General features: G+C 47.8%; 1 protein-coding gene and 1 long non-coding RNA gene across 2 annotated transcripts; both read left to right on the top strand.

Moving 5' to 3' along the window:
* The first annotated feature begins 582 nt into the window (after positions 1-582).
* On the top strand, positions 583-6,352 carry ECM1 (extracellular matrix protein 1). Its single transcript, XM_045083127.1, is given in 11 exon segments — positions 583-778; positions 2,188-2,250; positions 2,331-2,432; positions 2,589-2,669; positions 2,765-2,845; positions 3,511-3,833; positions 4,086-4,460; positions 4,971-5,191; positions 5,361-5,448; positions 5,877-6,060; positions 6,063-6,352. Coding segments are annotated over 11 exon segments (1,632 nt in total). The 5' UTR covers positions 583-708; the 3' UTR covers positions 6,107-6,352.
* Positions 6,353-6,627: 275 nt separating this feature from the next.
* On the top strand, positions 6,628-16,086 carry LOC123392913. Its single transcript, XR_006607607.1, has 3 exons — positions 6,628-8,073; positions 14,688-14,749; positions 15,841-16,086. It is a non-coding gene; the product is annotated as an uncharacterized LOC123392913 (long non-coding RNA).
* Positions 16,087-16,358: the final 272 nt, after the last annotated feature.

The following is a 16,358-nucleotide window of genomic DNA, read 5'->3' as shown; positions in this document are numbered from 1 at the left end:
AAGGGGGCAGCCCTGGCCTCTCACTGGTAGGGGAGCTCCTGGGGTAGCTGTCCTGTCCCCCACCCTGGACTCTTTAGTTCTCTATTTCCCCAACCCCAATTCAGCAGGCTGTACTGCTCCACAGTAGGCAGCATGAAGACAGGGAACCGAGGCATGAAATAATCTCTCTCTTTTTTTTAAGATTCTGTTTGTTTATTTATTTGAGAGAGAGAGAGAGCACAAGCAGACAGGAAGGTCAGAGGGAGAAGCAGGCTCCCCACTGAGCAAGGAGCCCAACGTGGGGCTCTATCCCAGGACCCAGGAGATGGTGACCTGAGCCAAAGGCAGGTGCTTAACAGACTGAGCCACCCAGGTGCCCCAGGTCTCAACATCTCTTACTCCATGAATCTCAGAATCCATTTCTCTGGGAATCATAAGAACGCTTTCCTCTTCTCAGCCTTGTTCTCCTCAGTCCTCTTAGGAGACCTCAGGGTGAATTTGGGAGGAGTGGCCACCAGAGGAGGAGCAGCTGGGACTGAGTCATGGCAGGAAATAGGAGGGAGGGAGTTCTCCCCAGATAGCCATATAAAAGGAGAAGGAACCAGCCCCGAGGTTCACAACAGCCATAGCAACTGGAGAAGCAGGCTCCCAGTAGCCCAGCCCTTCAAACCCAGATCTACCTAGGACAACCCACCTGCTTGGGTGCCAGCAACAAGTCTTTGCCCCAGGATGGGGACCATGTCCAGAGCAGCCTTGGTCTTGGCCTGTCTGGCTGTTACTTCTGTAGCCTCTGAGGGAGGTGAGTTGGGGTTGGAGCCAGTGCTTGGGAAGAGGCCCTGACCAGTGGGGGCCTGGGGCCGGGGGCCAGCCATCCTCTATATGGCTCATCGCCAGTAGGGTGATTGCATACTTGGCCTTGCATTTCTCAGCAGATCTAAGGCGGGGCTGGGCACTGGAGCTTTTAAACTGGGAGGGGGAGCAGGTGCACAGGAGAGGGGTTCCTAGAGATTGCTGCCAGGAGACAGGAAATTGGGAGTCAAATGGACAACTCTTCAGAGGATGGGTGGATTCCCAGAATGAGGGGTTCCTGCCTCAAGAAAATATATATATGGGGCGTATCAAGCAGGGGAGAGAGAAAGAATGGGGCCTCCAGGCTGATCAAAACTGAATTGCTGGGCGCCTGGGTGGCTCAGTGGGTTAAGCTGCTGCCTTCGCTCTGGTCATGATCTCAGGGTCCTGGGATCGAGTCCCGCATCAGGTTCTCTGCTCAGCAGGGAGCCTGCTTCCCTCTCTCTCTCTCTGCCTGTCAAATAAATAAAATCTTTGGAAAAAATAAACAGCTGAATTGCTGACCCAGAGAGCCTTGACCAACTCCTTTCCTGGTTAGGAGGAGTTGAGAGGGTGTCCATCCACAGGGGACCAGGCCCAGTAACTCTATCTAGCACACACACATCTGCTGGATGCTGGACAAAACGCTACCAAGGGAAACAACTATTGAGATCTGGTCTCCCTAAGGCCTGTGTCATTGTCCCGCCTAGGTGCTCCTCTTCTGTGATTGCAGATCAGCTCCAGGCTAAAACTTTCCCTGTGGCTGTGGGGCGATTTGCCTCAGGAATCCTAAATCATCCCAGTCTCTGGGTCCTAATTTGAGACCTAAGCTGAGGAGGATCTGGGACCAGCTAAAGAGGTGGCACTTAAAGTTAGAGGTGGCCTTTTCAGAAGGCCCGCAGATATTTAAACGGCCTAGAGTTGGTGAGCATTTGAAGCCCCAACCAGTTCAAAGTCCAGACTTGCTCCTCTGGAAAACTAGAGAGGCATCCTGGCTGAGAGACTGAAAGGAAGAGCCCAGAAGCCCTGAGGGAGAGACACTGACAGGAGATTAAGGCCTCCACCATCTCACTCCCCCCCTGCTCCCAGTCCTATCCGTCACATTCCCTTCAGGCCTGGACTCAAGACCCAAGGCTTTGAGCCTGGTGGAGGTGAGGCTGACAGAATAGCATGGCTTTCTCAGAACCCAACTGGCATACTTAGGTGGGTTTGGACCGGGGGGTGGGTATTCATTAGGGAACGGGACAAGAGCAATACAGAGGGGCATCTGGCATCTTGCTCATCTTGCCTATACCCTTCACATCTACTGCCCCCACATCCTATGCTTGGGAACAAGAATGGGCTCCTCAAGCCACCTCTGACTCACCTTTCATCTGCCAGGCTCCGAGTCTCCAGGGCAGAGGGAGCTGGGCCCAGAGACCCTCACCTACCACATTCAAGAAGGTAAGAGTTTGGGGGAGCAGCAAGAGATGGGGGGCTAGGAGAAACTGTCAGCTCTGACCATCTCCCCTCTTAACCTCTAGTTGGCTATGCAGCACCCCCCTCCCCACCCCGGACCCGAGCCCTCCCCATGGACCATCCTGACACCCATCAGCGTGGCTCTGACTTTGAGGGACAGGGTGAAGGTAAGTCCACCATGCACCCTTCTGTTGCCCCTCCAGGTTTCTAGTCTGGCTTTACTTCCCATTCCTCACATGGGGTGGAGTGGGAAGGCCCTGGCCATTTCTTGCCCTGGCTGGGAGCACGGGTGGTCTGCTCACATACCCCTCTCCCTTCTGTAGTGCAGCCCCCTCGCTCTCTGGAAGCCATCCCTATCCAAGAGGAGGAGTTGCCTCCTCCCCAACTCCCTGTGGAAAACAAAGGTGAGCGCTTGCCCTTTCCTCACCACCAGCCCACTACAATCTTGCTGACGTCAGTCTGATCTTTTCTTCTTTGTGCCCTCACTCCTGTCTTGTAGTGGACCCCCATTTCCCTCAGGAAGCCATCCCTCTCCAAGAAGAGCTTCCCCCTCCCCAGGACCCTGTTGAACAGAAGGAAAGTAAGTGACTCCCTCTCCTCATCACCCTCCTGCCTGATGAGCGTGGGCTTTGGGGCTCTGCTACTCGCTAGCTGTGTAACTTCGGGTGAGTTGTCCCTCTAAGCCTTAGTTTCCTCATCTATAAAAATGGGGAAATAAGACCTGTTTTATAAAGTTATGAGATTAAATGGCATAAAAGTAGCATATATTTTCACTTGCTTCTGTACTGACTTCCTCTTTATGAGTGGCATTTGGCCAGGTCCCCCTTTTCTAGCCCATCCCATGGCTTCTGCTTACACATCTCCTTCTATCCCAGTAGAACCATCTTTCCTACATCAGGAGGAAATGACCTTCCCATCTAAGCAGAGAGAGGGTGAGTGACAGCTCTGGTCTGTCCATTCCTCTGCTTTCGTGCTCACGACCCTGGGGAGGGAGGGAGGGAGCCGGAGCCATGGGAAGCAGCACAGGGAACAGGCCTGGTTTGTGGGGCTATAAAAGGGAATCCTTTCATGCCCCGGTTCTCTTTCCTTTCCATCAGTCATTCTGAAGGCAAAAGCCACAAGTTCGTTTCTATCCCCTATCCTCCCAATCTTTTCTCCTTAACCCCAAGTTCTTTCAGTCCTCTCAGCTCAGCCAGACTTTCTGTATCCTACTCATTCCCCTTTACACTCTGTTCTCCATTCTAGAAAAGCCAGCTCCTTTCATGGATCGTAGCTCCCCCGAGCCTGAGTCTTGGAATCCAGCCCTGCACTGCCAGCAGGGCCGATCCCGAGGGGGCTGGGGCCACCGGCTGGATGGCTTCCCCCCTGGGCGGCCTTCTCCAGACAATTTGGACCAGATCTGCCTTCCTAATCGTCAGCATGTGGTGTATGGCCCTTGGAACCTGCCACAGTCTGGCTTCTCCCACCTTACTCGCCAGGGTGAGACCCTCAATTTGCTGGAGACTGGATATTCCCGCTGCTGCCGCTGTCACAGCCACACAAACCGCTTGGACTGTGCAAAACTCGTGGTAAGTGTTGGGCTCTTGATGCCAGGGGTGTCCTATAACCTCCAGACAGTATGTGTATGTGAGGCCTGGGAATGTAGGAAACTCAGGAACTTTTTCTTGGCCCTACCTTGTGCCTCTGCAGTGTGCTGGGAGGGCAGAAGACAGCCTCTGCTTCTTTCTTATCTACCTGCCCAGGGTCCTTTTCTGGAGCCTGGGAGGAAGACAGGAATGTGGACAATGGGCTGCTGGGCTGATCCATCCCTCTTGCTCTAGTGGGAGGACGCAATGACCCGATTCTGTGAGGCCGAGTTCTCGGTCAAGACCCGACCCCACTGGTGCTGCAAACAGCAGGGGGAGGCTCGATTCTCCTGCTTCCAGGAGGAAGCTCCCCGGCCACACTACCAGCTCCGGGCCTGCCCCAGCCACCAGCCTGGTATCTCCTCGGGCCCCGAGCTGCCTTTCCCCCCCGGGGTACCCACACTGGACAATGTCAAGAACATCTGCCACCTAAGACGCTTCCGTTCTGTGCCACGCAACCTCCCAGCTACTGACCCCATCCAAAGACAGCTGCAGGCATTGACCCGGCTAGAGGGGGAGTTCCAGCGCTGTTGCCGGCAGGGGAACAACCACACCTGTACATGGAAGGCCGTAAGTGGGCGTCCCGGTCCCAAGAACCTGTCTGCCCGCCTGCCCATCTCCGACCTCTGGTCCTGCTGATCCGTTCATCCATGCACCTCCCCAGTGTGAGCACGTCTACCCGTTCATCTGCTTGCAAGTGTCCATCCATCCGTTGTTTTCGTCATTTGCGTCTGTTCACCTTGAGCCTTCATCCTGCACTTCTGGCCTGGTCTACCCATGATCCCACACATGCACCCATGTGCCATCCATCCTTGCAGCTTTGGCCTTATCTGACCCCTTCGTCTACTCCAGCCTATGTCCTGTGGCCAGCTCCAAGCCTCATTTGTGCTTCCATCCTTCCACCTTCCCAGCATCATACATCCACACTTGTCAGTCCTTGTCCTCTGGTTCCTTACCCTTCCCTTTTGGCACCTGTGGCCGGTCCCTCATCTCATAGCATAGGGCAGTAAGGGAAGCAGAGGGTCAGAAGAGAAGGGGCCAAGTGTCCAGGCTTCTGACTTCCCTCTCTCTGGCCCACAGTGGGAGGATGCCCTTGATGGATATTGTGATCAGGAACAGTCTGTCAAGACCCACCACCACTCGTGTTGCCACTACCCTCCTAGCCCTGTCCGTGATGAGTGCTTTGCCCGTCGGGCTCCCTACCCCAACTATGACCGGGACATCTTGACTCTAGACCTCAGCCGAGTTACCCCTAACCTCATGGGCCATCTCTGTGGAAATGGAAGAGTTCTCAGCAAGCAGTGAGTCTTGCCAAGTTCTTCCTCAACTCCCTTCCCTTCCCCAAAACCTCCCTCCTGGGGTACCCTGTGGGGCACTATTGATAAGAACAAAACCGTGGTCTCCGAGCACCATTTTGAAGCCTAGGGATGCCTAAACACCCTGATCCTCTCCCCTTTCCCACCAACATAGTAAACAAATTCCTGGGCTGATCCGGAACATGACTGCCCACTGCTGTAACCTGCCGTTTCCAGAGCAGGCCTGCTGTGCTGAGGAGGAGGTAAGTGGGGTAGCAGGAGGTCATAGTCTCCCAAGAAAGGCAGGGAGGAGGGGAGAGAGGGCTAGAACTGCTGGCTATCCCTTCTCTTTAGTACCTCAGACCTGCCCACAGAAATAAAGAGGATGAGTGGGGAAGATCTTTTTTCTTGATTCCCAAAGTCTTCATTCCTGACCTAATCTGCTCCCCACTTCTGAGTTCTTATTATGTCTTTTCTGGGCCTCAGGCTTCAGGCATTTCCATATGGGCACATGTCTGTTACAAAAAATCTAACTGTGGAAGCCAGGGTTGAACTTTCTCTGGGCCCCAGGAGGGGACCTAGGGAGACAGCAGTAGAAGCTGAGGGAAGGGGAAATTTGAACAATCAAGTATTGATGCTTGACCTTAAACACTCCTCTCCCCATCATCTCTGCTTTACTTTTCTCCTTCAGAAGTTGGCCTTCATTGAGGATCTGTGTGGTCCCCGACATAATTTCTGGCGAGACTCTGCCCTCTGCTGTAACCTGAATCCTGGAGATGAACAGACCAACTGCTTCAACACTTACTATCTGAGGAATGTGGCTCTAGTGGCTGGAGACAGTGGGGATGACAAGGGCCAGGGCAAGCAGGGCCAAGTCGGGGAAGAAGTATCAGCCCCACCCCAGAGCCCAAGGAAGAGTGAGTCACCCCAGAGCCTTGGAGGATCAGATTGGGGGAACCCCACCCTCCTTGAGCACTCATTACAGTAAACACCTCTTGGATTTGGCATCCTCATTGTCTTTAGCATCTCACATACAAACACACCCTCCTAAGCCTGCTTGGATTTTCTTCAGGGACTGGCCTCTGAGGCCCACTGCCCTGCCCCTTCTGACTGAGCAGAACTATTCCACAGGCTATGATGGTACCATAACTAAATGTCTTAACTTCATTATTTGTCATCTTGAAGTTATTCATATATTTGAAAAGTAGTATCACCTTGTTAGCGAGCTATCATTTAAAGGCAAAAAATTATATATATATATATATAATATATATGTATATTATATATATATAGTTTCATGTCTTTGGTGAGCCCCCAAAATACCACAGCCCAGCCTAATATCTTAATTTTAATTTAGTTTAATTTTACTTTTTTGGGGGGAGGGGTGGGAGAGAAAGGATCTTAAGCAGGCTCTGCTCTGAGGACAGAGCCTGATGTGGGGCTGTTAGCTCAAAACCCTAAGATTATGACCTTAGCTGAAAAAAAGAGTCCCACACTTAACTGAGCCACCCAGGCACTCCCTACCCTGACATTTTAAAATTTTCACTTTTGATCCTTGGAGTCCACACCTTGATTCATCACTATCCATTTACTGAACACTTACAGTGTGCTATATGCTAGACCAGGGGATACACATCCAGAAAGCATGCACCCCTTCTGTCAAGCTGCTCATATCCCAGGAACATAGCAGGTGTGATAAGTGGTGTTGCATTGCATGGGGCTGCCAGATTGCCAGTATTCTCCGGGTACCAGAAAAGGCGGTCGGAAATGGGAGTAGGATTGAGGGCAATATGAGTACAATGGGAAAGTCTCTGTGGGGTTGAGATAAGAGGTCCTCCAGGAGAAACAGAAGGCGCAACGGGTAGGTAGAACCCAGGCAGGATGGTTCTGGCAGAGAAACACAAAGGCTGAGAGGGGCCTAAGGCTGTGGTGGTCTCCTTCGGAGATGTAGATAGAATGGTAAGCAGGAGGTCCCTACGAACGCCTCATCCGCAAGGGCTTAATAAAGTGGATTCTGGTGCCTCTGCCCACGAAGATACTGGCAGCCTCAAGCAGAGGTGGTGTTCAGATTTGCGTTTTCCAACCTGCCTGTCTGTAGACAGACAAGCAGGAACCTGGAAGTCCAGTTTGGAGAGTATCGCGCCCATGCCTGAGGGGAGGGGGTTGGACCACAGGGTGCCAAGACGCTTCAGCCCTTAGAGGCTGCCCAAGAAACCGGAGCCGAAAGAATAGAAATGAAGACTCGTGAGGACAAGTCCTCTGTGATTCTGTCGCCAGGACAAGTCTCCAAAAAGGGGGACTCCCTGGCCCCAGCTACGGCGGAGGAGGATGAGGCACGGACTGCCGTCCTGACCCATCTAGAAACAAGCTGAAATCCGGCAGCTCCCAAAAGACACCTGGTACTTCCCTCTCCCAGGTCTATTATTTACTTATGCATCCTCCGCGGGATGGCTGTTTCTAACCACGCTGCGTCTTAGCCGCTCCTTTGACTGTCTATCAGCACCGGGTTCAAAAAGCGCAGGAGAGCCCCGTGGGTGCCGCCCCTGTGCCGGCCACTGCGGCCTCTCGCTGAGGGTCACATGCTTGGAGAACATTATTGCGCCTGCGCGGGCGTCGGGCGGCGGTCTCGCGATCCTCCCGCGCCGCTGAGACCCGGGGACGAGGCAGGGAGAGGCCTTGCCCACTCTTCGCCTCACCGCTCACGTGTTCCTGCCACGGAGCCCGGGGCTGGACTTGAGAAGGCGGAGCCGTGACTCAAGGAAGGGCGGGCGGATACGCTGCAGGGACATCTCTACAGGGCTCTGTCCCTTCAGGAGCTTCCCGGAGATGCTTTACGGCTGCATTTGCAACGCGCAGCGCCTCCAAGTGCTGGTGGGGCAGTCAGAAAGGTAGGACCGCCCTCCCAGCCGCTAGAAGATTAAGGTCTGTGGAGTGGACCAGGAAGGGCCCGGGACAGCGATAGTGAGCCGCGATAATGAAAGCCGCTCAGGTGCTAAATACGTGGTAAGCATCGTGAGGTGACAGTTAAAAGAAGTCATTCTCTCTAGGAATCAGGGTAGTTGGCCGTGTATTGAAGAGTGCTGTTACGTACCAGAAATAGTGTTAACATTTACGGCAGTTAGTTGTACAGATAAAAATATTAAGATATAATTCATTAAGCTCGGGCGCAGGGGATAAAGGAGCCAGAGCCCCCTAAGTACTTGGAGGGACCCGGGAAGCTTGAGTAGGATTTTGCAAGAAAGAAAAGGGAGAGTGTACAAAATACTAGATATATGCATAGCTCCCCTAAAATAAAAGGTGTTTTGTGTTAGGCAGAGTATTCTTAGGTAATGAGTCTAAGTATTCTGGCCATAAAGATGACTAAAGCACCGACCCCAAAGATTTTTATATCTGTGGAGACTTGTATGTCTAATGATAGATATATTCTTGGGATTCTGTGGGAGCCACCTAGCCTAGCTTTCAGGGAAGTCTTTGTGGAGGAGGCAGTAAGTTTGAAAAAGTCTGGTTGGTATATTTGAAGTGCTAATAAGTAGTAAAAATGGTGTGGGTGGGTAACTAGGCGTGAGGTGGTAAATTTAGGCTTAGTAATGCTTTCTGGCAGATCTTGAAGGACTATGGAAGTCGCGCAACCTGGGTATAAGCACCTGTAAAAGATTGTTAATGAAATTAGTGATGTATTATAAGTCGGCTAATCGAATTTAAATTTGAAAAAAAGATTGTAAATGAAAAGTGATTTGACAGACTTTTAAATTTTATTTTAAATAGGCTCCACACCCAGCTTTGAGCCCAGTGCGAGGGTTGAACTCACAACTCTGAGATCAAGATTTGAGCTGAGATGGAGAGTTGGCTGGTTAATTAAATGAGCCACGCAGGTGCCCCAGTGAACAGACTTTAAAAATAAAAAGTAAATTAGTTGGATAGACAGGTAGACATGACTAGATACGCCAGAGAAGGAATAGAGATGGGGACCAGTTCAGAGGTTGAAATTGTAGTTCTTCGATAGCAATAAAATTTTGAGATCCAGAACTTTAATGGTACAGGGAATGAAGACAGAGAGGATATCTTTTTTTTTTTTTTAAGATTTTATTTATTTACTTGAGAGAGAGACAGAGAGAGCATGAACGAGGAGAAGGTCAGAGAGAGAAGCAGACTCCCCATGGAGCTGGGAGTCCGATGCGGGACTCGATCCCGGGACTCCAGGATCATGACCTGAGCTGAAGGCAGTCGTCCAACCAACTGAGCCACCCAGGTGTCCCCAGAGAGGATATCTTTTAAAGATATTTAAGAGGGGCACCAAGGTAGCTCAGTTGGTTAAGTGACTGCCTTTGGCTTAGGTTATGATCCCAGAGTCCTGGGATGGAATCCCGCATCCAGCTTCTTGCTCAGCAGGGAGCTTGCTTCTCCCTTTCCTTCTGCCTGCTACTCCACCTGCTTGTTCTCTCTCTCTCTCTTTCTCTCTGTCAAATAAATAAATAAAATCTTAAAAAAGAAAAACAAAGATATTTAAGAGATGGGACTGACAGACCCTGCTTGATGCCGGAGATATCTTAAAATGACTCCCACACTTGAGGATTGGGTACCTGTAAGTTAGAATGTACAGAAGGAGGAAGAGGTTTTATAGGATGATAACGAGTTCAGTTTTGGAGTCTAAAGTAATCAGTGTCTTAGTGAAAACACCTTCAGGGGGCTCCTGGGTGGCCCAGTGAGTTGAACCTCTGCCTTCAGCTCGGGTCCTGGGATCAAGCCCTGCATTGGGCTCTCTGCTCAGCAGAGACTGACTTCTCCCCCACCCCCTGCCTGCCTCTCTGCCTGCTTGTGATCTCTGTCTGTCAAATAAAAAAATAAAATCTTAAAAAAAAATTTTTCTTAAAGCACCTTCAGAAGGAAGATGTTAAAACCACATTCTACGGGTGCCTGGGAGGTTCAGTCGGTTAAGCGTCTGCCTTCAGTTGAGGTCATGGTATCAGGGTCCTAGGATCAAGCCTCATATTGGGCTCTCTGCTCAGCAGAGAGAGCCTGCTTCTCCCTTTGCCCCTCCCCCTGCTGGTGCTTTCTCCCTCTCTGTCAAATAAATAAATAAAATCTTAAAAACAAAACAAAACACATTCTAGGGGTACCTAGGTGGCTCAGGCAGTTGGGCATCTGACTGACTCGGGCCATGATTTTAGGTCCTGGGATCAAGCCCCAGTGTTAGGCCTCCTGCTCAGCCGGGAGTTGGCATGTCCCTCTGCCCTCTGTCCCTCTCCCCTTCTCCCCGACTTGAGCTTGCTCTCTCTCTCTCAAATAAATAAACAAATAAAATCTTAAAAAAAAAAAAAAAAAAAAAAGAACCACATTCTAGGGGCACCTGGCTGGCTCAGTTGGAAGAGCATGTGATTCTTGATCTCAGGGTTGTGAGTTCAAGCCCTACGATAGGTGTAGAGATTATTTAAAAATAAACTTTTTTTTTAAAGCCCAATTCTAGGTAATTGAGTATGAATGGGACGTGAAGAAGAGGAGGCCGCATGTGCAGCCTGCTCTTTAAATGTACTTCTGTCCTGTAGACCACTAGCTTACTAGATATGACACTTGGAAATATCTTAGGTACAACAGATTTCAGCTTCGAACTCCTCTGGGTATGTGGGAAGATTTGAGAAAGAAGATAGAACAGTAAGTGAGTTGTAGAACCTAGGCAGTAGGTATATGCATATTCACTATACAATCTGACAACTTCTCTGCATTTTTGAAATTTTTCATAAAATATTGAAAAAAAAATAAGTGATCATCTCTACCCTCCAGCTGTTCCTGTTCCAGTGGGCCCCAGTTATTTAGGCAAGAGATCTGGGAATATCATTCTTCAGTTTCCTCCTTCCTTCTATTCCAGTCAGTCACCAAATCTCCTAAATACCTCTTAAATCCATCAACAGTGGAGTTGTCCCTTACACCAAGGTTAGGTTCTGAAGACAGTACTTAAGGCAGAAGTTACATAGTCAACATAACCTTTGAAAATCCATTAAACCACTCAGAAAATACAGTGGCCGTAGTCTTGTGTTCATAACTCTGTACCCAAAATGTATATACAAGTTTATATGGTAGGGTACAGTATGTCATAGGATATACAATATACCATTAAGATAAATTTTTTTAAGATTTTGTTTATTTATTTGACAGAGATCACAAGTAGGCAGAGAGGCAGGCAGAGAGAGAGGGTGAAACAGGCTCCCTGCCTAGCAGAGAGCCTGATGCGGGGCTCGATCCCAGGACCTTGGGATCATGACCTGAGCTGAAGGCAGAGGCTTTAACCCACTGAGCCACCCAGGTGCCCCGATATTTCTAACTTCATAAAAAAATGGGGAGATAGTGCTACATATAGTTGAACAAAGTTGTGAAATGAACACAAGGCCCAAGGACATTGTATTCCTCACCTCTCCAGTGTCTTCACCCTCGTCCAAGCTTCCACCAACTGTCATGATTATTTTTTCTTAAAGATTTTATTTATTTATTGGACAGAGAGAGATCACAAGTAGGCAGAGAGGCAGGCAGAGGGGGAAGCAGGGTCCTACTGAGCAGAGAGCCCTGATGTGGGGCTCAATCTCAGGACCCTGAGATCATGACCTGAGCCAAAGGCAGAGGCTTAACCCACTAAGCCACCCAGTTGCCCCAACCCTCACAATTATTGAAGTGGCTTCCTAAATGGTCTCCTGGTGCTGTCCAGTCCATTCTCCACAGTCCAGGCAGAATGACCTGCTAACCTGTGATCAGGTCGCTTCACTGCTTTAAAATATCTCTGTGATAGGGCTTCTGAGTGGCTTAAGTCGGTTAAGTGTTCACTCTCAGTATCAGCTCAGGTCCTGATCTCAGAGTCCTGGGATCAAGATCTGCATAGGGCTACACACTGGGCATGGAGCCTGCTTCAGATTCTCTTCCTCTCCCTCTACCCCTTCCCCGTTTCTCTCATTCTCTAAATACATATATATATACCTTAGTGATATCCCACTGTTCCCTTACAACAGTGTCTGACACACCACCATTTGGCTGCCCAACCTTCCACCATCTGGCCTCTGCAGTCCTTAGACTTAATCACATATACTTCTTCCCTCTTATTCTGAAGGCCTCTTCAGAACTCGGCTGCTTACCTTTCAGTTCCTCAGACTCTCCATGTTCTTTTGTACTTGGGGGGCTTTGACATGCTGTCTTCTGAATGGAGCTCTGTTCCCCTCTCTGTAAAATGGGTAAGCTCTGTACCTCTGTGGCAAGACATCTCTTGCCTACTAAACAAGCCATCGTCCAATCCCCTAATACCTTGTTCTTGTTGAATTTTTAATTAAAAAAAAAAAGCCTTGTGTAAAATAACACATTTAAAAATTGTACTGAAAATAAATGTGTAGTTCAGTGGGTGATTATAAAGTGAAACTCCTTGCAACAACCACCTAGGTTAAGCACATGGACACTGCCAGCATCCAAAAGCCCTCCAGAATGCTGTTTTCTGTTCAAGCTCCTCACCCCTGTAAAGGAACAACTCTCCTGTCATCATATTTATTGTAATCATTTACTTGCTTTCTCCTTCCTTCCTTCCGTCCTAAGATTTTATCTATCTGACACAGAGAGAGAGAGAGATCAATCACAAGTAGGCAGAGAGTCAGGCAGAGAGAGAGGGGGAGGCAGGCTCCCTGCTGAGCAGAGAGCCTGATGTGGGGCTCAATTCCAGGACTCCGAGATCGAGACCTGAGCCAAAGGCAGAGACTTAACCCACCGAGCCACCCAGGCACCCCTTGCTTTTTCTTTATATTTTTGCCACCTAAATATGAATCCTAAAAACAGTCATTTAGGGTTTTTTGGTTGTTGGTTGGGTTTGTTTTTTTTTTTTTGTTTTTAAGATTTTATTTATTTATTTCACAGAGAGAGAGTACAGGCAGGGGGAGTGGCAGGCAGAGGGAGAGGGAGAAGCAGACTCCCCACTGAGCTGGGAGCACTACACAGGGCTCGATCCCAGGATGAGCTGAAGGCAGACTCTTAACAGACTGAGCCACCCAGGCACCATTTTGGGTTTTTTTGGTTTGGGTTTTTTTTTTTTTTTTAAGATTTTATTTATTTATTTGACAGACAGAGATCACAAGTAGGCAGAGAGGCAGGCAGAGAGAGAGGAGGAAGCAGGCTCCCTGCGAGCAGAGAGCCTGATGTGGGGCTCGATTCCAGGACCCTGGGATCATGACCTGAGCCGAAGGCAGAGGCTTTAACCCACTGAGCCACCCAGGTGCCCCATGGGTTTTTTTTTAACAAACATTTGGCATTTTGAAAAAATTATTTTTTAATAGAGTTGACACACACTGTTGCATAGTTTCAGGTGTATGGCACGGTGATTTGACAAGTTCATACCTTGTGCTGTGCTCACCACAGATGTAGCAATCATTTAGTTTAGTTTTTTTTTTTTTTTAAGCTTTATTGGCCACCTCCTCCCTGCCCTTAGTAACTTCTCATCCTCTTTCTGTCTCTTTGCTTATTTTAGTAACCTCATGCAAGTACTTCAATAATGGAATTATTTCTGGGGTGCCTGGTGACTTAGTGGGTTAAGCCTCTGCCTTTGGTTCAGGTTATGATCTCAGGGTCCTGGGATCGAGTCCCGCATCGGGCTCTCTGCTCAGTGGGGAGCCTGCTTCCCTCTCTCTCTCTGCCTGCCTCTCTGCCTACTTGTGATCTCTCTCTGTGTCAAATAAATAAATAAAATCTTTAAAAAAAATTGGAAGTACTTCTGTGTCTTGCTTATTTCTTTTAACATAATGTTTTCAAGGTTCATCCATGTTATAGCATGTAGCAGAGCTTCATTTCTTTTTATGGCTGAATAATATTCTGTTGTATGGATATGCCACATTTTCTTTATCCATTCATCTGTTGATAGATATTTGGAATGTTTCCACCTTTTTGTTATTAGGAAGAATGCACAGTCACTTAAGACCCTCTTCCTGCCACTCTGCCTACCTGTGCTCTCTCTCTGTCAAATAAATAAAAGCTTAAAAGAAAAAAAAAAAATACCTGGGTTGCTCAGTGGGTTAAGCCTCTGCCTTCTGCTCAGGTCATGATCTCAGGGTCCTGGGAACAAGCCCCATGTTGGGCTCTCTGCTTAGCAGGGAGCCTGCTTCCCCCTCTCTTCTCTGCCTGGCTCTCTGCCTGCTTGTGCATCTCTCTTTGTCAATTAAAAAAAAAAAAACTTAAAAAAGAATGGAATTAGATCATATTTTTTGTATGTCTGGCTTTTTAAGCATGCATTCACATTTTTCCATATACCATAGTTCATTAATTTTCATAGAATTCCTTTTAGAAATATACCATAATTATCTGTATTACTGTTGATGGATATTTGGCTTGTTTACAATTTTAGACTATTTCAAATATGCTAAAATTTTTAAAAATGTGTGCATTTCTCTTGGGTATACAGGGGAGCTAGGAGTTGGATGACTGAGTCAGTCTCCTCAGCCTAACTAGATAATGCCAAAGTGGTTGTACTAATTTTTATTCCTATCCGCAGGGTTTGAGAATTCCTTTTACACATTCTTACCAACTCTTAAGGTTGTGTGTTTAGCTATTCTGGTAAGTTTGTTTGTATTTGGTTTAATTTGCATTTCCATATCTATAAATGAGGTTAAACACTTTTTATGTGTTGATTGGCCATTTGGATATCCTCTGTGAGATGTCTTCTCAAGTCTCTTGCATATTTTTTTCTGTTTGACTTTTCCATATATGTTTGTAGTTCTTCCAGATACAAACTCTTTGACAGGTAATATATTGGAAATATTTTGCTTCTTCACTCTCTTAACAGTGTCTTTGGTGATGAAATGTTTTTAAATTGAAATGTAATTGTCATTATGTTTAGTGCTTTTTCCATTTTTTCTTTCTTGTTTTAAGTAGGCTCCGGGGCACCTGGGTGGCTCAGTCCTTAAGTAGGCTCTATGCCCAGCGTGGAGCCCAATTCAGGACTTGAACTCACCACTTTTAGATCAAAATCCGCTCTGAGATCAAGGGTCTGAGCTGAGATCAAGGGTCGGATGCTTAACTGACTGAGCCACCCCAGGTTTTCCCACAGTCTATAGCTTTTCTTTTTTTTAAGTCTTTTTTTTATTTAGGGCTGCCTGGGTGGCTCAGTGGGTTGAGCATCTACCTTCCTCTCAGGTCATGATCCCAGGGTCCTAGGATCAAGCCCCACATCCGGCTCTCTCCTCAGCGGAGAGCCTGGTTCTCCCTCTCCCTTTGCTGCTCCCCCTGCTTATGCTCACAGTCTCTCTCTCTCTAATAAATAAACAAAATCTTAAAAAAAAAAAAAAAACTTCATTTGAGAGAGAGAGCATAAGCAGGGGAAGGGGCAGAGGGAGAGGGAGAAGCAGACTTCCCACTGAGTGCAGAGTCCCATTCAGGACTCAACATTAGACACTTAACCAACTGAGCCACCCAGGCCCTCCCAGTCTGTAGCTTTATAACAAATTTTGGTATCTATAAGGCAGTCCTCCCCCAAGTTCTGTCTTGGGAAAAAAAAAAAAAAAAAAAAAAGAGTGTCTTGGCTCTTGTCTAATGATCAGTATCAAACGTTAAGAATAGTCTGTACAGAGTATTTTATGTAAGTATGAAAAACAGAAAGCCCACATTGTTGTAATCTTTCTCTGAATGGTTATTTCGTGTCTTTCCAGTTTAGTAGATGGCCGTGCTGTCCAATAAAGTAGCCACCAGTCACTGTGGGTATTGAGTACTTGAGATGTGGCTGGTTTCAACTGCCGTAGTCCTCTAAGTGTAAGGAACACCAGATTGCAAGGACTCTGCATGAAAAAAAAGAACGCAATGTATCTCAGATATCTTGTTAATAATTTTTGCATTGATTACATGTTGAAATGATATTTGGGGTATATTATGTTAAATAAAGTAGATTATTGAAATTATTCTCATCTGTCCCATTTGATTTTTTTTTTTTAATTCCAGGATAGTTAACTTAAGTGTTAAATTAGTTTCAGGTGTACAATATAGTGATTCAACAATTCTCGATATGACTCCGTGCTCATCATGATAAGTATACTATTTTATCCATTCCCACGCACGTCCCCTTTGGTAACCATCAGTTTATCCTCCATAGTTAGCAGTTGGTTTTTTGGGGGATGCCTGGGTGGCTTAGTCAGTTAGGTGTCTGGCTCTTGATTTGGGCTCAGGTCATGAT

The sequence above is a fragment of the Mustela putorius genome, unplaced genomic scaffold (assembly GCF_011764305.1).
Source record: "Mustela putorius furo isolate JIRA1106 unplaced genomic scaffold, ASM1176430v1.1 tig00000695_pilon_pilon_pilon, whole genome shotgun sequence".
In the NCBI taxonomy this organism is placed as follows: Eukaryota; Metazoa; Chordata; class Mammalia; order Carnivora; family Mustelidae; genus Mustela; species Mustela putorius.
This window is presented reverse-complemented; position numbering and strand designations above follow the sequence as displayed.